This window comes from Schistocerca nitens, chromosome 2, assembly GCF_023898315.1.
Source record: "Schistocerca nitens isolate TAMUIC-IGC-003100 chromosome 2, iqSchNite1.1, whole genome shotgun sequence".
Classification (NCBI taxonomy): Eukaryota; Metazoa; Arthropoda; class Insecta; order Orthoptera; family Acrididae; genus Schistocerca; species Schistocerca nitens.
The window spans coordinates 11,438,658-11,461,564 of NC_064615.1; the positions used below are offsets into that span (position 1 = coordinate 11,438,658).

The window sequence follows — 22,907 nt, forward strand, 5'->3', positions numbered from 1 at the left end:
TAGACCAAACCGTGTGAGTACAGTTACCAGTCAGCGAAGCACATCAAAAATAACACCGAAAATTAGTGCACTAACAGCCCGGTTCATGATCACAGAACAGAATCTAGACTGATCTTACATTTATCAAGAAAGAATACACAAAAAACTCAAAAAAGCATTTTATACCAAGAAATAAAACTGTACAAGGCAATTGAGATTACTAAACCAAACTTATTTAAAAACGCTGTTGAAAAGTTCCTGTTCAGCAGTAAATTCTATACAGTGAAGGATTAATTGGGTAATATAGACTATAGGTTTAGTAAAGCATTTAATTCAAGTAGATGATGATAATAATAATAATAATAATAATAATAATAACAGTACATCGTCTCACATAAAACTTTCACGCTATGTTTTTTTCTTTCTTTTCGGGAAATCTTTATTCCAAAAGCTACAATGTATAATATAACATCTTACCCTCTTCCTGGGCTCAACATCTCATTCATTATAGAAGTATGCTGACCTAATTTTTCAGGCTAGCAAATTATATGGATATTAAACATCGTCGCTATGATCCTGATGCCACCCGATTGTGTGTCTAGTGTTACATTATGAAACAGTGTATGTGGGTATTGGGAGTGAAAAATGAACGAATAGTGTAGTACTAGCCTTTTATGTTAGTAAATAACTTCTTTTCAAAGCAATATCGTACATGTGTGTGTGTGTGTGTGTGTGTGTGTGTGTGTGTGTGTGTGTGTGCGTGCGTGTGTGCGCGCTATCATGGATGATGAAGCGATTCCCGATGAATAACCAGTGCTACCTACAACTCAGTCACGAAAGCTATCTACAGTGATGGGGGACACTTTTAACAAAACGTGCCTTCTCTGCGCTGTTCCTCTCCCTGGCGCATTTGCTTCACCCACACCATGCATTCCGATTTAAAATCCACCTAGTTAAAATGTGTACACTGTACTTGCTGCTTGTAAATCACTTCACCGCTGGACTCCTTGCTTCTGAAGTGGCGGACATTGCAATACTTCAGGGTGTTAACACTTTGTGTCTGAGCGCTCTAATAACAACAAAAATCATAATAATTCTTTGTACAGCACTCTAGTGTTGTTATGCCAATTAGTTCTTATATCTTTCAGAGTCAGTAATGAAGCAGTTTCTGATCTATTGCACGAACTATCTACAACTTGCAGAAGACATTTTCATTAGATACGAGATACGTCGTATCTAGCATTTCTTACATATGTCTTACTTTTACTTTCATATACACAAGTTCAAAGTACAGTGGTCTATGTGAGGCGCCTGTGACCACCATCACATGGTGTCATGCGTTAATGCTAGTAATGGAGGAAAAAAGTAATTACTGATGACTTATATATTCATCAGTATTAAAGTCTTACAAAACTGTGATTGGAGAAATAATGTTTTGAAAGTAATTTACAACATCCTCATAAATTAAGGATAATGCTGATACCTGTTGAAACAGCGTTCTGGTGGCCGGTTTGCGGGTTTAAATCACCTCGAGGTATGACCATGCGGTGCATTTGACCTGCGGTCGTCGCACGGTGGCGCTGGCAGCAGTCCACGTACGCAGAGGTGTGTTGGTGCATGTCAGAGTACGGTGCAGCGAGTAAGTGCGCAGACGTGCTAATGGAGACTGTGTGTTGAAATTGGCTGGTCAAACACAGCAGGCCACAGCACGGGCTCTTCGTGTGCCACAAAGTGTGATCTCAACATTATGACAACGATTCCAGCAGACAGGAAATGTGTCCAAGAACTACAGTACGGGGCGTCCATAGTGTACAACACCACAAGAAGACTGATATCTCACCATCAGTACCCGCAGACGGCCACGGAGTACTGCAGGTAGCCTTGCTCGGGAGCTTACCGTACAGGCGTCTAAAGCTAGCGAAATGAGGGATGCTCAACTACCGGACCTACCGATAGATGGCTCTACCAGCTGATTACTGTCGTCTGTATTGCCCGCCATATTCGAATTTGGCAAGAAGTTTCTCTCGGTCTGTACGGTGTATAAGGAATTACGGATTATCGAAATGGTGATTTCTTGTTCCGCTTTCAGTTGTACGAAGCGATGGAGTAAGGAGAATGACTTACCATTTCACAGGTAATACGACTACCGATACAATACGATAAAAATACAGACCTCAGTGCGTTTGCTAATTCGATGTTTTTGAACAGGTTTCCTCTAAAGCACCCAGAGCTACTAAAGACGTAGATTACTTCCGTGAAGCGGAAAGATTTTAATCCTACGTGTTGCAGGTTTTTTTTGCGGAAACCGTTTCCGACAAGATGATTACGTAGTGAGCCCTGGAACGTGGAAGAAACGTTTCAAACCCCAAGCAGTGCCATCAGTTTCCGACACATTTGATGCACCAAATAAACAGCCACGACGACATGTTGTTAGGATTTTGAGTGACAACAATGATTCTACATTTGAGGTAGCAAATTACTTTCCTTGCTGTGTGTGCGCTTTTTACTTTTGTGAATTTATTTCGTACGCTACATAGGTCTAAGCACTGTTGTAATACAGGTCCATATTTTTGTTTTTAGCGTTCTGTCATGGAATCCGTGCTCGATTTGCCCATTGCAGATGCTACTGATTGCGTGGAGAATGTTGTCAATGAGAATTCTTCCCTGGAAAGCATGTCCCACTTATCCAATGCTGAAGCTGCGAATTGTGTCGAAAACGTTAGTATAAGGATGTTTTCACACCCCCAACGTTTTCTTATAATATTTTTTCATCAAGCCTTGAGTTATTTCAATCGTATATAACGAAATTATTTCCTTATTTAGAGTGCAGTTGGTTCTTCAGTAATTGATTGTGGTATACAGTCGAAAGTATAAATGGAAGACAAGGCGCCGAAACTTGCATTTTTTTTTCCTCAGACATTGTGCACAAAATAAAACGTAAACTGAAGTGTGTCCGTGAAAAACTTCGAAGAAGAAAGTGTTTTCCGTGGATGACATCATAAGTTCATTGAAGGAGAAGGGGCATCTTCCTGAGAAGTTACATAACTTCCTCAATCATCAGAAAGGAACACAAGTGGAATTAGTGTGCAATTTAGTGAACAACTCTGTCTCATCAAAGGGTAATAGATACACAACAAATGTGAAAATGTTTGCGATGACTGTGTACTTTTATTCACCAGCAGCATATGAATACCTGAAAAAATTAATGCCTCTGCCCCATACATCATTGATTTCAAAATGGGTGGCAAGTGTAGACTGTGAACCTGGCTTCTTAAAAGATGTTTTCAAGTACATTGTAAGGGACCATTTCAGCGATTCATGTGTAATTGTAGACAGTATGGCAATTAGGAAGCAAGTAGTTTGGGACCAAGGAACTAAGCAGTACACAGGTTTTTTAGACTTTGGTGGGGAAGTGGCTCAGTAAAAGAAGTAATAGAGCCATCTGAGGTTCTGGTTTTCATGCTTGTCTCTATTAAAGGCAAATTTAAATGCCTGATTGCATATTTCTTTATCAACGGTGTACAGGCAAATAATCAGGCCACAGTGATAAAATCTGCTTTAGAGAGGCTGCATAGTTCTGGCATTAGGGTTTGTTGTGTTACATGTAATGGCTGTAAGGTAAATATAAGCACTTTACGTTCACTTGACTGTACTTTAAATTTTTCCAAGGGTGATTTTAAAAGCTACTTTCCTCATCCTGTGGAAAAATACAATGTTCAGTGTATCTTGGACATGTCATATGATTAAGTTTGCCAGAAATGCTCCAGCAGAAGTATCTGCTATTGAGTCTCCAACTGGCATTATTAGACGGCATTTCATTGAGCAACTGAACAAGGTACAACAAGAAGAAGGTATGACATTTACCAACAAACTATCAGGACAACATATAAGTAGTGTAAATAGAAAAATGAATGTTTCATTAGCTGCACAGACTTTTTTGAGTTCTAGCGTGGCAGATAGTATAGAGTTTTTGAGGAGGGTTGGTGATCCGAATTTTAAAGGAAGTGAAGCAACAGTAGAATTTTTGTATTATATTGATAGGATTTTTGATATTCAGAACTCCAGAAATCCATTAGGTAAAGGGTATAAGAGCCCCCTGAGACTTGAAAACAAATCTTATTGGCTTGGTATTTTCAGACACTGAAAATTATATCAAAAGCTTAAAAATCATTGGTGTTCCATTGCTGCTCCATGCAAAAAATGTTAAATCTGCATTAGAATGTATTTATCTCTACGCTTTTCCCAATATGGCCAATAAAAATGCATTTTTAAATTTTGTTAACTGGGGAAAACTGTTTAAAACAAGTGACTGCGTGTACTCTGTTGTAGAATACTCAGAAACTGTTTCAGATCTTTGTGATTGCTGGGGATATGCGACAGAAATATATACAGGCCAAGATTTTGCATTGTGTTAAAATTAAATTTGTAGATTACCCATTTCCTGCTCCTGCTCTTGGTCATGATTACCATTATGAAATTGGGATTGAGGATTTACATCAGACTCAACTTGTTTGTAAGATTGCATCCCTGTACTCCTGCACATGCTTAAAAACATATGGAAAAAAAAAGCCCGCTGAGAAAATTTTAAACAACAAATCAAGTATAAGGCAGAAGTTAAATAAACTCATATTGTTTAACCATGTATAGTGCTCAAATTGGAAAAGATTATGTATTGGGACATTTCATGCAGATGGGTGTGACATTTTGACAGATTTTTTAAAACTATTTTGTCCATAGATTTGTTGTTGTATAATGATGAACTTCAAACGATGAATCACATTGAAGTAAAATTAACTCTTTACATCCTGTGTAGATATTGTAACAAAATTATAATTATTTATTATATAAGCTTATTTTAAGACGTTAGGTGTTACAAAATAAGCACTTGCATTAAAAACAGGTGATTTGTGTGAAATTAATGAAAAAAAGTTCTGAGACTTATTTGACAGATAGCTTTCAGTGTCAGAAAATATTTCCCTCAATAACTATGTTAACTGGAATTTTTCACTTTAAGAAAACAGTTTAATCACAGAATGGGTGTGATCTAATGGAGTATGCAGTGACCCTATGTTTCAAACAGTAATGTTTGTGGATACTCTGCAACATAAGAGCAATAAAATTGTTACTCTCTCAATTCTTGTTTTAATACTTTTTAGAATGAACACAATGTTCCAATTGATCGTAAGCATTCTTATTACTTTAGAACCATTCTAGAATAAGGGGGCCTGATTCAGGCAAAACCTAATTTTCTTAATTTTGCTAGCATGTCTTTCTATTATATTTTCCTGTGTTGAGGGAGGGGGGAGGGGAAGAGAATGCAAATAATCATATAGAATTATCTTTCTAGCACTACAAAGTACTGAATACAGTGATTACAGTTACACTTGGAAATCTAGGAAATTTCAAGAAATGGTTCAAATGGCTCTGAGCACTATGGGACTTAACATCTATGGTCATTAGTCCCCTTACTAACCTAAGGACATCACACACCACCCAGTCATCACGAGGCAGAGAAAATCCCTGACCCCGCTGGGAACTGAACCCGGGTGCGGGAAGCGAGAACACTACCACACGACCACAAGTTGCGGATTAGGAAATTTCAGTATTCGTGTTACATGCCTAATTTTCGTCAACATTTACCTTAATTATACAGTTACACTTTTTGCTAATTTGAACTGTGTACTACATGTTAAAAAGATTTTGTTTGGTCATAGTAATAAAAGCATTTCATTTTTTTTTAGGTCATATGTCCCATATGGAACTGAAATTATCAAGTTACAATGACAAAGGAAGGAATTAACATTAAGGAATCTTACTTCACAGAAATTATGTAACAATGGTTACACTTTTTGCAAGTTAACTTTAACATAAACCATTTAGTTTTCCATTAAGAGTGAAAGCAGTTGCATGAGTCACGTAAAGAACAAAGCTTCCCATAGGGAACTAAAGTATTTTACATTTGAGTTATTGCAGACCCAAAGTATTGTGATCTTCATATTTCTATTTAAAAAAGTTTGTAACTCAAATTCACAGACATTTTGGAATCTGTACATACATGTGTGTAACAACGTACTTTTCATGTGTCATGTGGAACCTTTAATTTTCTGGTTTAAATGTAATTTATTTCATGAATTACCTTTAATACCGACAATGTCTGAATGCATTATTTACCATTTAGAAGAAGAAATATTAGTGTACAGAATAACAAACCTCATGAAAAATGTGAGAGATTGTAATGTACCGAACTTGGAATGGCTCTTTATCAATAGCAGGTAAAAAGAAGGCTTCTATTAAATGTTCAGCGAAACCAGTTAGTACCTCTTAATTCACCATAGAGGTGATACAGTAATAAAAGAATTTACTTTTTTCAGAATTTCTGCTAAGTATTAAAAGTGTGAAGACCTATTCAATAAGTATTTGCTTTACCAATAACCTGTAGTACAAGCACATGTATAAGCAGGTAATTAAGGGAGTCAAGACTTATGTTAAAATTAAAGATACTGACTGGCATTACTTGCTCACAAGACATTGTAGTTGCTGTACAGTTTATGCTGTAAGTGGTGTACCCAATGTGATTCCTGGAGGACATAATATTCTGTTATCCTATGGGAATGCACTGCTACCACACCTGTTGAAAGTAAGTTTTGCTGTGGAATAGTTGTATCAGACGTCTGTACCAGAAAACAAATCCCCACTGTGACACCCTCATGTTCTTGGTATGCTATTAGCTATTATTACAGGAATACTCTTCACATGGAGGAGGGAGGGAGGGAGGGAGGGAGAGAGAGAGATGGGAGAAAATCATGTTCTTAGGGGGAGCAAGCTTTACAGTAGCATATGCTGTTAAAAGCATAGTGAGATTTTCTTTTTCATCATTTCCAACGTTGTACACAACTTTCTTGCACTTTTATTTTATCACATTTTTCCCTTGAGAATGGAGAAGTGAGAGGAAGAAGAAAAAAAAGAAAAAGTAAGCGAGCTTTCATAAGAACTGAAAACTCTACTTGTGTCATTTGTTATTTTTAAAATGTTACTCTCTTTCCAAATGCTGTTCTGTTTTTTCAAACCAATTCTGAATGTCTCAGGTTATTACATATTATTTACTGTACATTGTCCAGCAATACTTCTGTTGTTACTGGATAGTTTGTAATTTGGCACTACCTTTGTACCACTGGTATTGGCTAGTGTACTTTTGCAGATAAGAAAATCGACTGGACTAGAATGTCCTGTCAGTATAGGACAAATTCAGACAATATGGAACTTTTTACACTAAATTTGCAATATAATGTCACTCTTGTCTAACACAGATTGTAGCAGCCATTGGGGTGCCTGTGTGGCCAGCTTCTACAGCTTTCGCTTTCAGGTTTGTTTTTTGCTTGGGCCATATCATGACAACCAGTCATTCCAGTGATTGACACCATGTCAAAGACTGGAGCCAAGATTCACACAAATAAAATTCCATGGTTGTAATTCATAGTGCAATTAATTTTGCTCACTGACATGTTTTGAATTCAATTTTAAAACAAAACCATGGTACCAGTCATTATTTGGGTGTCAGACCGGAAAATTACAGTTTTAAGACACCCCAACCTTAAAATTAACAGCTGTGATCAATGTTATTTTCAACAAGTTCCTTCACTTCCTACATCATCATGGATCAGTCCAATATATTATTACTACACTTAACTTCCAAATGATACAAGTTATGCATTTAAGAGGAGCCTTAACGTTGGCCTTTGTGTTTGTCTCATTTAAATGTATTTCTTGTCTCGTATCAAAGACTGAAGCACTGTCAAAAACTGGTGCTTCTACCTTATCACTCAGTTAAAATACACCGTATCATATACAGGCGTTAATAAAATCATGGCATTTCAATTTCTGATCAAAGAGAGAGCCAAATTCGTAAGTGAATGTTGCAATTACAGTGTCAGCATATATGCAGATCGGTAATGCATCACTTCAGATAAAGAAAAATAACAGTTTTTCCGTTTATAACTAAGTAATACTTTAATAATTCAGTTGTAATTTCTGTTGTCAGTAAAGATACGCCTAAGCAAACGATGTCAACTTTTTTTCAAGACACGTCTTCACTGTTTTCCACACTTGATTTTCCGAATTATACCTGTAGTTAAAAGCTTTGGCAACCAAGGTAATTTGCTGAGCTCCATTGAATCTTAAATAGTATTTTAAAACGGGCAAATAAGTAAAGCACTCATAAAATTAATAGTAAACAATTTATAGGTCAGCTTGTCAAACTTCCAAAACACACTCGAATTTAGGAATTTCATAGCAGAACTGTCACTGTATTTTCTCACTAGATTAGAAACACTTCATTATGTTGATGCGTAGATATCTAGAACATCCAATATAAAAGACTTATCAGGGCGCAGAACGAAAAATATTTTCATCCGTGTTTTGACACTTCGTTTTTCGCCAAATTCAGATATGGCGGATAAACAATGATATGATATTTGGCCGGCACGCGCTAGAGCCATCTATCGGTAGGTCCGGTAGTTGAGCATCCCTCATTTCGCTAGCTTTAGACGCCTGTGCTTACCGTAGCCACTGGAACAGCTGTCTCCAGACACACAGTCTACAGACCACTGAACAGACACGGTTCATTCGCCCGGAGCCATGCAAGGTGCATTCCACTGACCCTTGTCACAGGAGAACCCGTAAAGCCTGGTGTCAAGAACACAGTATGTGGTCATTGGAAGAGTGGTCCCAGGTTATGTTCACGGACGAGTCCAGGTATAGTCTGAACAGCGATTCTTGCCGGGCCGGCCGGTGAGGCCGTGCGGTTCTAAGCGCTTCAGTTTGGAACCGCGTGACCACTACGGTCGCAGGTTCGAATCCTGCCTTGGGCATGGATGTGTGTGATGTCCTTAGGTTAGTTAGGTTTAAGTAGTTCTAAGTTCTAGGGGACTGATGACCTCAGTAGTTAAGTCCCATAGTGCTCAGAGCCATTTGAACCATTTGATTCTTGCCGGCTTTCCATCTGGCGTGAACAAGGGACCAGATATCAATTCCTTAATGTCCTTGAACGGGACCTGTATGAAGGTCGTGATTTGATGGTGTGGGGTGGGATCGTGATTGGTGCACGCACACCCCTGCATGACTTTGACAGAGGAACTGTAACAGGTCAGGTGTATTGGGACGTCGTTTTTCACCAGTATGTCCGCCTTTGCAGGGGTGCAGTAGCTGCCACCTTCCTTCTGATGGATGATAGCGCACGGCTCTGCCGAGCTGCCATCGTGGAGGAGTACCTTGAAACAAAAGATATGAGGCGAAAGGAGTCGCCTGCCTGTTCTCCAGACCTAAACCCCATCGGGTACGTCTGGGATGCTCTTGGTCGACGAATCGCTGCACGTCTTCAAACCCCTACGACACTTCAGGAGCTCCGACAGGCACTGGTGGAAGAATAGGAGGCTCGACCAACTGATTTAGAGTACGCCAACCCGTTGATCGGCCTGTGTACATGTTCGTGGTGATCATATCCCATTTTGATGTCGGGGTACATGCGCAGGAAACAGTGGCGCTTTGTAGCACATGTGTTTCGTCACGGTTTTCTCAACTTATCGCCAATACCGTGGACTTACAGATGTGTGTCGTGTGTGTTCCCTATGTGCCTATGCTATTAGTGCCAGTTTTGCGTAGTGCCACGTTGTGTGGCACCACATTCTGCAATTATCCTTAATTTATGAGCATGAGTGTAGTTTCATGATTGAAACATAATCACACCCTTTTTGTTTTTACCGCTTACAAAATCTCATTTTACCCCTCAGGGGCTAATTAAACATAGACTGGGAACCACTGTGATACAGTCTAAGGCGGAAAGAGAGACGTGACTGACTAAAGACAGTTCCGCGCGTGCCAGAGGCTGTGGCACGAAGACAGGTGCGATGTTTCTGGCATGATGTACTGCACCGTACCCAGAAGGTGGCGAGATGGGTCTCCGCCAAGGCCGCAGGCACAGGGGGTCGCAAAAACTGACCCAGAAAATGATCAAGATAGGAAGACGGTTTAAGAATCAACGGGGAGAGATAAGCGAGTTTTCCTACTATCTGTGGTGCTGTAGTCTTCTCCCTACGCGCAAAAAACCTTTCCCTCTGTCCGCGACTGTAAATACGTACTGTTGTCACAGAGTCATTTCACCTACTTAGCAGTATGAAGGAACAACTACAACCATCGCTACGATGGTTTCTGTAGCAACAGTGGGCTCTGTCCACCCAGATACCATCTACAAAGCTTGCTCTTTTTCAACAATGGAACTGGTACTACGCCGCTTCACTGGTGAGCCAAAACATTATGACTACTTGTTTAATAGCTAGACTGTTCGTATTTGGAACGAAATACATCACTGATTCTACGTATCAGGGATCCAACAGTCTGTTGGTAGGTTTTTGGAAGTATGTGGCATTAGATGTCTACGCACACGTCAAGTAATTCGCGTAAATAACGGGCCGCTAATTAGCGTACGCGGTGATGGCAGCCGATGGCGACCCAGAAGGATTCCACAGGTTTTACGTCAGGCGAATTTGGTGGCTGAGGTATCAACGTGAGCTCACTATAATGCTCCTCAAAGCACTGCAGCACGGTTCTGGCTCAGAGACGCGTGAGGGATGACATCGCTGTCGGGGAAGATACCAAGCATGAACGGCTGGAAGTGGTTCGCAGCTGTCGTCGTGTCTTCGATTACTGCCACAGGTCGCATGCAAGCACAGGAGAATGTCTCCGATAGCTCTCTGCTCCCACCAGTCTGGGTCCGTGGCGCGCTGCACGTTTCGTGCCGTTGTTCACCTCGATGACGGCGTTTGTGGAGACGATCATCGACCTAGTATAGCAAAAATGTGATTCACCCGAAGAGCCAATATGTTTCCATTGACCGACGGTCGAATCCCGATGGTCCCGAGCCCATCGCGATCGTAATTGACGATGTCGCTTGGTCAACATGTGAATACGTACGGGTCGTCTGCAGTGGAGGTCCATCTTCAACAACGTACGATGAACGGTGTGCTCCGAAACACTTGTGCGTGCACCAGTATCGTGCCCTTTCGGTAGAGTTGTCACAGATCACCATATGTCCTACATTACCGAGAAGACAAGTATCCGAACGCCCCCGTTCTGTGAAGAGTCGTGGATGTCCAACCATTTAGTGCCTAGTGGTAATTTCACTGTCCTCCTACCTCTTTCTGTGGATGCTCACGGCAGTAGCACGTGAACATTCGATCAACACCACCGTTTTCGAGATACTCGTTGACAGGCTCTGCGTAATAATGATCTGTCCGTTGTGAAAGTCGCTTATCTCAGCGGAAACCCCCTTCTGCAGCCCATACCTTCGCAAGGGTGATCCCCTCTGTGTCTGCTCCGCTTGCATACTTTTGTTTCTGGGTCACGCCACCAGGCGGCATCCAACGTCGCGGTGGGCAGTGGTCACAGTGTTTTGTCTGATCAGTGTCCATTGTACATTCTCAAAGGTCGATGAGCGGAAGCTGAAGCAAATGTGCTGTTTGGCCGAAGGCATCCGATTTTTGCCGAGTCCCGCCGACTGAGGACTGCAGAAAGAGGTGATAGTGGATGAAGCAAACAAAAAAGGTGGAGGGGACACGTAATTTAATTGCCTCTCCAAAAAGTACTTTAGCTGCTCAAGTTTCGGATGGTACTGTCTGCAGCATAAATAAAAAAAAAAAAAGTAATCCAAGAATAAGCCTTCTGAGACAGATTAATAAGATTCCAGGAGTTGCATCGTGCTTGTAGACAGCTACACTCTGTTCACCTACGTTGAAGGCAAATAGAAGCGCACGTATGCTCCGCCGTTAGTCATCGACAGCATTGTTGAAGCGTCTGGGGTAAGTCCAGTAGAAAATGGCTCTAAGCACTATGGGATTTAACATCTGAGGTCATCAGTCCCCTAGACTTAGAACTACTTAAACCTAACTAACCTAAGGACATCACACACATCCATGCCCGAGGCAGGATTCGAACCTGCGACCATACCAGCAGCGCAGTTCCGGACTGAAGCGCCTAGAAGCGCTCGGCCACCGTGGCCGGCTACGTCCAGTAGAAGTGGGCCTTACTTACACTACTGGCCATTAAAATTGCTTCACCAAGAAGAAATGCAGATAATAAACGGGTATTCATTGGACAAATATACTATACTAGAACTGACATGTGATTACATTTTCACGCAATTTGGGTGCGTAGATCCTGAAAAATCAGTACCCAGAACAACCACGTCTGGCCGTAATAACGGCCTTGACACGCCTGGGCATTGAGTCAAACAGAGCTTGGATGGCGTGTATCGGTATAGCTGCCCATGCAGCTTCAACACGATACCACAGTTCATCAAGAGTAGTGACTGGCGTATCGTGACGAGCCAGTTGCTCGGCTACCATTGACAAGACGTTTTCAATTGGTGAGAGATCTGGAGAATGTGCTGGCCAGGGCAGCAGTCGAACATTTTCTGTATCCAGAAAGGCCGTACAGAACCTGCAACACGCGGTCGTGCATTATCCTGCTGAAATGTAGGGTTTCGCTGGTATCGAATGAAGGGTAGAGCCACGGGTCGTAACACATCTGAAATGTAACGTCCACTGTTCAAAGTGCCGTCAATGCGAACAAGACGTGTCCGAGACGTGTAACCAGTGGCACCCCATACCATCACGCCGGGTGATACGCCAGTATGGCGATGACGAATACACGCTTCCAATGTGCGTTCACCGCGGTGTCGCCAAACACGGAGGCGACCATGATGATGCTGTAAACAGAACCAGGATTCATCCGAAAAATGACGTTTTGCCATTCGTGCACCCAGTTTCGTCGTTGAGTACACCATTGCAGGCGCTCCTGTCTGTGATGTAGCGTCAAGGGTAACCGCAGCCATGGTCTCCGAGCTGATAGTCCATGCTGCTGCAAACGTCGTCGAACTGTTCGTGCAGATGGTTGTTGTCTTGCAAACGTCCCCATCTGTTGACTCAGGGATCGAGACGTGGCTGCACGATCCGTTACAGCCATGCGGATAAGATGCCTGTCATCTCGACTGCAAGTGATACGAGGCCGTTGGGATCCAGCACGGCGTTCCGTATTACCCTCCTGAACCCACCGATTCCATATTCTGCTAACAGGATATCGACCAACGCGAGCAGCTATGTCGCGATATCATAAACCGCAATCGCGATAGGCTACAATCCGACCTTTATCAAAGTCGGAAACGTGATGGTGCGCATTTCTCCTTCTTACACGAGGCATCAGAACAACGTTTCACCAGGCAACGCCTGTCAACTGCTGTTTGTGTGTGAGAAATCGGTTGGAAACTTTCCTCATGTCAGCACGTTGTAGGTGTCGCTGCCGGCGCCAACCTTATGTGAATGCTCTGACGAGCTAATCATTTGCATATCACAGCATCTTCTTCCTGTCGGTTAAATATCGCGTCTGCAGCACGTCATCTTCGTAGTGTAGCAATTTTAATGACCAGTAATGTATTTGTTAAGTATTTTGTTGTTATTCTAGTAAGAACTCTGAAACACGTCAAAGCATTGAAAATATTACGATTCTTTGCTTTCAATTGTGCTGAACATGCAACCCGTGTAGTTCTTGTATCAAATCCTGCTGGACAGTCGGTATCGCTGTGCTTCAGTTTTATTAATCCTACTTACAAAACTGAAATTTGTTAATTACGTTTGTAGTTGGTAGTTTTTGTGCGGGGGAAGGTTGGCGGGGAGAAGGGGAGGCGTTAGATTTGCCAGTTCTGCCAGAGGAGCAGGGTGACCTCGGGACGGTTCTGATGAGGTGGCTGGATGGGGCTGGGGGTTCAGAAGTCAGGAGGTTCTGTCACGGGAGAACAGTTGGTGTACAACATCGTTTGACTGTTCTATGGGAAATTTGTCGCTGGAATCAGTGACTGCTATCAAGAATATTGGAATAATATCTACATCTACATCCATACTCCGCAAGCCACCTGACGGTGTGTGGCGGAGGGTACCTTGAGTACCTCTATCGGTTCTCCCTTCTATTCCAGTCTCGTATTGTTCGTGGAAAGAAGGATTGTCGGTATGCCTCTGTGTGGTCTCTAATCTCTCTGATTTTATTCTCATGGTCTCTTCGCGAGATATACGTAGGAGGGAGCAATATATTCTGCTTGACTCCTCGGTGAAGGTATGTTCTCGAAACTTCAACAAAAGCCCGTACCGAGCTCCTGCAGAGTCTTCCACTGGAGTTTATCTATCATCTCCTAACGCTTTCGCGATTACTAAATGATCCTGAAACGAAGCGCGCTGCTCTCCGTTGGATCTTCTCTATCTCTTCTATCAACCATATCTGGTACGGATCCCACACTGCTGAGCGGTATTCAAGCAGTGGGCGAACAAGCGTACTGTAACCTACCTCCTTTGTTTTCGGATTGCATTTCCTTAGGATTCTTCCAATGAATCTCAGTCTGGCATCTGCTGTACCGACGATCAACTATATGTGATCATTCCATTTTAAATCACTCCTAATGCGTACTCCCAGATAATTTATGGAATTAAATGCTTCCAGTTGCTGACCTGCTATATTGTAGCTAAATGATAAGGGATGGCATGGGCTAATTTAAGAGGATATTTTAACGTGAAAAAAATCTGTGGCGAAACCATTTACCAGTTTCAGAATCACTGAAAAATTTCTAAGGAAACGTAATTCCCCCCTCCCCCCCCCCCCAAAAAAAACCTTGCAAAGCCTTCTTCTGATTAATTCGTGAGCATTGTTGAGATATTTGGTAAGGAGCTATGCTAACGCACAAAAACTCTGGACCGCCACACCGAAATATGTTTAAGCTAATGACTACAAAACTTAATAAGTGGCTAGAGAAGTTTTCATTTTTTTAACAGATTGTTGCAAGTACTTTTATGAAGTTACAATTGTTGCTCTGTCTTACTTGTTTTGATGATGCTGTCTATGTGGTCCACCATGTTGCGAGAAACTTGCGCCATGAGTCCCATCATGTCTTTTATTCGACCAGATGTGAACGCTGGGCTTAGAGTTGCTCTCATGCGGCGCCAACTTTCACCTGAAAAGTAAAAAAAAAAGTTGTTTTCATCTACAATGCGTGCTCTGTCTCAACCAAGTTACTGAGTACGGAAGGCAAAGGTGTGTCATGGCCTAGACGTTCATGTTCCATGTTTTAATCTGTCATTCACATTACCTATAGGCACTTTGTGGGACCTTCACGAACATTCCCCTCATTTCTGCTGCATGGAAAATATTGGCAGAGGATGGTTCAAATAGCTCTGAGCACTATGGGACTTAACTTCCGAGGTCATCAGTCCCCTAGAACTTAGAACTACTTAAACCTAACTAACCTATGGACATCACACACATCCATGCCCGAGGCAGGATTCGAACCTGCGACCGTAGCAATCGCGCGGTTCCAGACTATAGCGCCTAGAACCACTCGCCACCCCGGCCGACGGCAGAGGAGTGATGGGTTGCTGGGAAAGGAGGGAGTGGGGGGGGCAGGGAGGGGCAGAAGTGGAACGCTGAGGACCGATACTGCAGACACAAAACAGGCACATGGCAGCGTGTCATTACCACGTGATGCTCGGAAAGAAGCGCAAGTAACATTACTCATCAATATTTGCGAACATCGTAGTTTTCCCGATGATGTCCCCGCGGTAATACATTACACAGACGTTGGACAAAAGTGCAGGAACACCTCGAGAAATGGATGCTTGAACGTAAATGCAGGTGCTAGCCAAGCTGCAGGTTGCACTGTTGTATTTGCCACGAACGGCACTTGTGAAAGGCCCACAGTACGTTACAAGTATCACTAGTAGTGTAGTTGCGAGTGGGTTATGTTGGATCTAAGCGAATTCGAACGTGAAAAAATTGTTGGTGCACGTAAGGTGAATGCTTCCGTAATCAAGGGAGACGAAGTGTTCGGTGTTTCAGAAGGCGCAGTATTGACGATTTATACCGTATAAAGAGAAAGAGGAAAAGCATCATCCACTAAGTCACAAAAGTGGACGAAAGTGTGTGTAGAGTGGTCGTGATAGGCGGTCATTGAAGAGGATTGCGAATAAAAATAAGAGGACGACATCTGCAAAGTCACTGCAGAACTGAATGTCAGAAGAGTGAAGCATGGCGGGGGTTCGGTGGTGATTCGGGCAGCCACATCGTGGTATTCCGGGGGTCCCATGTTTACTCTGCAAGGTCGGATTCCTGCGAAGATTATGCAGCCATTTTGGCTGGCCAGATCCGTCCCTTGGTACACTGTTTGTCCCTCAGTGGTGATGCTGTGTTTCAAGACGATAGCAGCTCGCATTGTGCACTACTAGTTTTGTGCGCATGCGCCACCACAATCACCAGCCCTCAATATAATTATACCTTTGTGGTGTGCAGTAGAGAGAAGGGCGTGTGATCGCTACCCACCTCAACGATGATTAGTGAAATTCCGCTGTTAAATGCAGAACAGAAATAGATAGGGGGAAGGCGTGTATTGATGGTCTTTATGAGGGGGAGATTTGTCTGATGTGATAGAAGAAGAAACAGAAGTCGATTTAGAAGCGACAGGGGATCCAGTCTTGAATCAGAATCAAAGACAGCATTGGAGGACTTACTTTCAAATAAGGCAGAAGGGGTACGTAACATTCCATCAGAATTTCTAAAATCACTGGGGGAAGTGGCAACTAAACGACTATTCACGCCGGCCGCGGTGGTCTAGCGGTTCAGGCGCTCAGTCCGGAGCCGCGCGACTACTACGTTCGAATCCTGCCTCGGGCATGGATGTGTGTGATGTCCTTAGGTTAGTTAGGTTTAAGTAGTTCTAAGTTCTAGGGGACTGATGACCTCAGATGTTAAGTCCCATAGTGCTCAGAGCCATTTGAACCATTTGACTATTCACGTTGGTGTGTAGAATGAATGAGTCTCGTGACATGCCATCTGACCTTCGGAAAAATATTGTCCACCCTACTCCGAAGAATGCATGGGCTGACAAGTGCGAGAATTATCGCATAATCAGCTTAACAGTTCATGCATCCAAGTTGCTGACAAGAATGATATACAGCAGAACGGGAAAGAAAATTGAGGATGCGTTAGGTGGCGAGCCCAGTTTGGTTTTAGGAAAGGGAAAGGCACCAGAGAGTCAATTCTGACGTTGCGGTTGGTAATAGAAGCAAAATTTAAAAAAAGAAAATCAACATACGTTCGTAGGATATGTCGACCTGGAAAAAGCGTTCGACAATGTAAAATGGTACAAGATGTTCAAAATTCTGAGAAAAATAGGGGTAAGGTATAGGGATAGACAGGTAATATACAATATGTACAACAGCCAAGAGGGAATAAAAAGAATGGACGACAGAGAAAGAAGTGCTCAGATTAAATAGGATGTAAGATGGGGAGGTAGTGTTCCGCCCCTACTGTTCAACCTGTACATCGAAAAGCAGTGATAGAAATAAAAGAAAGGTTCAGGAGTGGAATGAAAATTCAAGGTGAAAGGATATTAATGATACGATTCGCTGACGACATTGCTATCGTGAGTGAAAGTGAAGAAGAATTATATGATCTGATGAATGGAATGAACAGTTTAATGATTGCAGGATATGGACTGAGAGTAAAGAAAGACGAAAGTAATGAGAAGTAGCAGAAATGAGAACAGAGAGAAACTTAACATCAGCATTGATGGTCACGATGCAGATGAAGTTAAGGAATTCTGCTACCTAGGCAGCAAAATAATCAACGACGGACGGAGCAAGGAGGCTATTAAGAGCAGACTAGCATTTCCAAATAGGGTATTTCTGGCCAAGAAGAGTCTGCTACTATCAAATATCGGCCTTAATTTGAGGAAGAAATTTCTGGAAATGTAGGTTTGGAGCACAGCATTGTATGGTAGTGAAACATGGATTGTGGGATAACCGGAACAGAAGAGAATCGAAGCATTTGAGATGTGGTGCTACAGACGAATGCTGAAAATGGGTTGGACTGATAAGGTAAGGAATGAGGAGGTTTGGCGCAGAATCGGAGAGGAAAGGAATATGTAGAAAACACTTATAAAGAGAAGGGACAGGATGACAGAACATCTGTTAAGCCATTAGGGAATGAATTCCGTGGTACTAGAAGGAGCTGTAGGGTCAAAAACTGTAGGCGAAGACAGATATTGGAATACGTCCAGCAAATAGTTGGGGATGTAGGTTGCAAGTGGTGTTCATAGATGAAGAGGTTGACACAGGAGAGGAATTCTCGGCGTGCCGCATCAAACCAGTCAGAAGACTGACGAGTCAAAAAAAAGTCAACCTTTCACGTCGTCCTTGCTTCACGTGGTTTGTGTTCTTTTGCTTCCAACGAAGTAGAATTCCTTGACGTCGTGGTCGGCAATTTTTATTTTAAGTTCATCGCTAATCCCATTTCCGCTGCTTCTCACTACTTTCGTCTTTATTCGATCTACTCTCAGTCCACATTCTGTAGTCATTAGACTGTTCATTGCATTGAAGAGGTCCTGTAATTCCTCTTCAATTTCAGTGAGGACAGCAAAATCATATGCGGATTTTATCATTCATATCCTTCCACCTTCAGTTTTAATCCCACTTTTGTGCCCTTCGATGTTGATACTGAACGGTACAGGCGAAAGACTACACCCCTTTTTAATTCCATTCTTATTCTTGTCTCTTTCTTCTGGCATGTACTGCGTTGTCTGTCTTTCCTTACAGCTCCCTTTTTTCCTCAGCATTTCTAATGTATAATTGTCGGACGATTTTCTAGGTCGACAGATGCTACGAACGCTTTTTGATTTTCTTAAGTCTTGTTTCCATTACCAAGTGGAAGGCCAAAACTGCCTGTCTGATGTCTTTACCTTTCCTAAAGGAAAACTAACTGTTGTAAGCGTATCGTCATATCGCTGGCTTAGTTGTGGAGTATCTTTGCGGGCAGTCGCGTCTGTCGGTGTCGAGCGCGGGACACCGAACTGTTATGTTGTGTAGTGTGTAGCTCTGCCTGTGAGAGGCATTGTTAGCATGGAAAAAAATGTTCAAAGGTGTGTACAATCTTATGGGACTTAACTGATAAGGTCCTCGGTCCCTAAGCTTACCAACTACTCAACCTAAATTATCCTGAGGACAAACACACACACCCATGTCCGACGGAGGACTCGAACCTCCGCCGGGACCAGCCGCACAGTACATGACTGCAGAGCCCTAGACCGCTCGGCTAGTCCCGCGCGGCGGTAGCATGGAAGTTGAAGTGTTGCTATAAGTGCTATTACAGTAAAGTGATAAAATAAGTAAATAATTCAGAGGAAAGTGCGTCAAGAAGTGATTTAAAAATGAACAGTGCTGCTGATAACGTATTTGTGTATCCTCTCGTTGCGTGTCGTACCGAACTGTATCGATCATCCGCGCCGTGTTCTGTCTCCCAGAGTGAACTGATGTGAATCAGTAGAAATTAGTTACCGTAAAAGAGTGCAGTCAAGTGCCAGTGTCTTGCAGCGAGCGTGAGGACGTGCGTTCGATCATCGCGTTTCCGCATTATCAACAATCAGCCGCGCAGCGACGGTTACGCGCACGCTCGTACAAGTGAGAACTGAGAACTGAAAAATTAACTTTACGAAGAGTGTTATGTCATTACTAGTGTCAAGGAGCAGTATTACCAGATATCTGTATGTGTGACGAGCGTAAGAACTTTCGTTCGATCATTCGGCTTCCGCATCATCAACAATCACCCGCTTCGTGTCGGTTATGCGTACGCTCGTCTTGTGTGATATTGTGGACAGATAATCATCGAGATTGTTATTGGGATAAACATTTATGCATTAGAATGTAAACAGTGCAACCTGCGACTTTCTTCATCGCCTCAGAATATACACTCCTGGAAATTGAAATAAGAACACCGTGAATTCATTGTCCCAGGAAGGGGAAACTTTATTGACACATTTCTGGGGTCAGATACATCACATGATCACACTGACAGAACCACAGGCACATAGACACAGGCAACAGAGCATGCACAATGTCGGCACTAGTACAGTGTATATCCACCTTTCGCAGCAATGCAGGCTGCTATTCTCCCATGGAGACGATCGTAGAGATGCTGGATGTAGTCCTGTGGAACGGCTTGCCATGCCATTTCCACCTGGCGCCTCAGTTGGACCAGCGTTCGTGCTGGACGTGCAGACCGCGTGAGACGACGCTTCATCCAGTCGCAAACATGCTCAATGGGGGACAGATCCGGAGATCTTGCTGGTCAGGGTAGTTGACTTACACCTTCTAGAGCACGTTGGGTGGCACGGGATACATGCGGACGTGCACTGTCCTGTTGGAACAGCAAGTTCCCTTGCCGGTCTAGGAATGGTAGAACGATGGGTTCGATGACGGTTTGGATGTACCGTGCACTATTCAGTGTCCCCTCGACGATCACCAGTGGTGTACGGCCAGTGTAGGAGATCGCTCCCCACACCATGATGCCGGGTGTTGGCCCTGTGTGCCTCGGTCGTATGCAGTCCTGATTGTGGCGCTCACCTGCACGGCGCCAAACACGTATACGACCATCATTGGCACCAAGGCAGAAGCGACTCTCATCGCTGAAGGCGACACGTCTCCATTCGTCCCTCCATTCACGCCTGTCGCGACACCACTGGAGGCGGGCTGCACGATGTTGGGGCGTGAGCGGAAGACGGCCTAACGGTGTGCGGGACCGTAGCCCAGCTTCATGGAGACGGTTGCGAATGGTCCTCGCCGATACCCCAGGAGCAACAGTGTCCCTAATTTGCTGGGAAGTGGCGGTGCGGTCCCCTACGGCACTGCGTAGGATCCTACGGTCTTGGCGTGCATCCGTGCGTCGCTGCGGTCCGGTCCCAGGTCGACGGGCACGTGCACCTTCCGCCGACCACTGGCGACAACATCGATGTACTGTGGAGACCTCACGCCCCACGTGTTGAGCAATTCGGCGGTACGTCCACCCGGCCTCCCGCATGCCCACTATACGCCCTCGCTCAAAGTCCGTCAACTGCACATACGGTTCACGTCCACGCTGTCGCGGCATGCTACCAGTGTTAAAGACTGCGATGGAGCTCCGTATGCCACGGCAAACTGGCTGACACTGACGGCGGCGGTGCACAAATGCTGCGCAGCTAGCGCCATTCGACGGCCAACACCGCGGGTCCTGGTGTGTCCACTGTGCCGTGCGTGTGATCATTGCTTGTACAGCCCTCTCGCAGAGTCCGGAGCAAGTATGGTGGGTCTGACACACCGGTGTCAATGTGTTCTTCTTTCCATTTCCAGGAGTGTAGTTGTTCATACCAGACGTAGAACAGTGTTGTGTTTTAACGTGGAATGGCTCCCCTAAACTCGTGCATATTTAGATAGATAATTTCAGGCAAGCCAGCAGCAGTGTGGAGCAGAACAGTACGACCGCCGCGGGATTACCAGGTACGTGGTGTGGACAGGGCGCACGGTCAAGAAAAGCAGAAACGAGAAACACTTTAAGGGTCCTCCACCCCCATTTGTACTCCCGGGGGTGTTACACTGTCACCGAACAGATCTTCGGTTTTCGTTTGCACTCTTCTGTACATTATTGTTAGTAAATCCGAATGCATGAGCTATTAAGCTAACTGTGTGATAGTTGTCACGCTTACCTGCCCGTGCTCTATTCGGACCCTACTGTTTCCAAAATTCTGGTGGTACGTATCCAATCATATATACTCTACACACCAACCTAAATAATCGTTTGGTCTAATGATTTTAGAAATTTCGAAGGGATGTTATCTATCCATTTTTGTTGATTTGATTGCTGTTTTGAAGTCTGATCCTTGTATTAGTAGTCTGGAACCTGGATCCTCCACCTGGGAGCGAGGTGGCAAAGTGGTTGGCACACTGGACTCGCATTCGGGAGAACGACGGTTCAATCCGGCGTCCGGCCATCCTGATTTAGGTTTTCCGTGATTTTCCTAAATCGGTCCAGGCAAATGCCGGGATGGTTCCTTTGAACGGGCACGGCCGACTTCCTTCCCTAATCCGATGAGACCGATGACCTCGCTGTTTGGTCTCTTCCCCCAAACAACCCAACCAACCCAATCCTCCACCTGGCAGCCATCTACGCTGACCGCTCATCTATGGAGGCTTATAGCAGCATAATACGCCAATTTATAAAATGTCACACAAACAGTACTGTTCCACTCGCATTTTTACAGAAAGTGGGAAAAAGAAAAACAAATCTGCCAGTGCCTTGGGTTTTAACGCTCTCCTTATTTTTTTTTTAAAAAATAGTAGTTTCTGTTAGTAGTAACAGTGTTATGATTTTGTGTTCGGGTGAGAAAGGTGGCAGCACCTCGGAGGAACATGAGGCTGCCGGCGAGTAGCGGGTCGCCGCTGACGGCGTGGTGGTCGCAGAAGTCGGCGAACGCCCGCACGGTGACGTGTCGCACCAGCTGGGTGTCCCTGAGCAGCAGCACGGCGGTGCAGGGCCCGGCGAACACGCCGGCGCACGGCAGTCCTCGTGTATTCTCGTACAGGCGGCGCAGCAGCGCGTGCGCCGAGGCGGCGCCCGCCACCAGCGGCCAGAGGTGCCCCAGCGGGGAGCCGCCACCGGCAGCCGCCGGCACGCCCCAGCGGCGCAGCGCCAGCCGCCGCCGCACCACGCACCACAGGCAGCCCACCAGCGCCGCCGACACCACCACCAGGGCCACCACCATCTCCAGGCCGCCCACCTGCAACATACAGCGGATAAACACTTGGCATTACGAGGAACTGGAATAAGAACCTCACAGCTCTGGTGTCACCGCCAGACACCACACTTGCTGGGTGGTAGCCTTTAAATCGGCCGCGGTCCGTTAGTATACGTCGGACCCGTGTGTCGCCACTATCAGTGATTGCAGACCGAGCGCCGCCACACGGCAGGTCTAGTCTAAAGAGACTCCGTAGCACTCGCCCCAGTTGTACAGCCGACTTTGCTAGCGATGGTTCACCGTC

At 44.3% G+C, this 22,907-nt stretch overlaps 1 protein-coding gene across 1 annotated transcript in view; it reads right to left on the reverse strand.

Moving 5' to 3' along the window:
* LOC126237545 (cytochrome P450 9e2-like) overlaps positions 1-22,654 on the reverse strand; it is a 95,951-nt gene extending 73,297 nt beyond the window's left edge. Inside the window, exons 1-3 of the mRNA XM_049947731.1 lie at positions 22,616-22,654; positions 22,267-22,441; positions 14,891-15,022 (exon numbers count right to left, since the gene is read on the reverse strand). Of these exons, the coding sequence (XP_049803688.1) occupies positions 14,891-15,022; positions 22,267-22,441; positions 22,616-22,654 (346 nt within the window). The remainder of the gene's footprint in view (positions 1-14,890; positions 15,023-22,266; positions 22,442-22,615) is intronic.
* Positions 22,655-22,907: the final 253 nt, after the last annotated feature.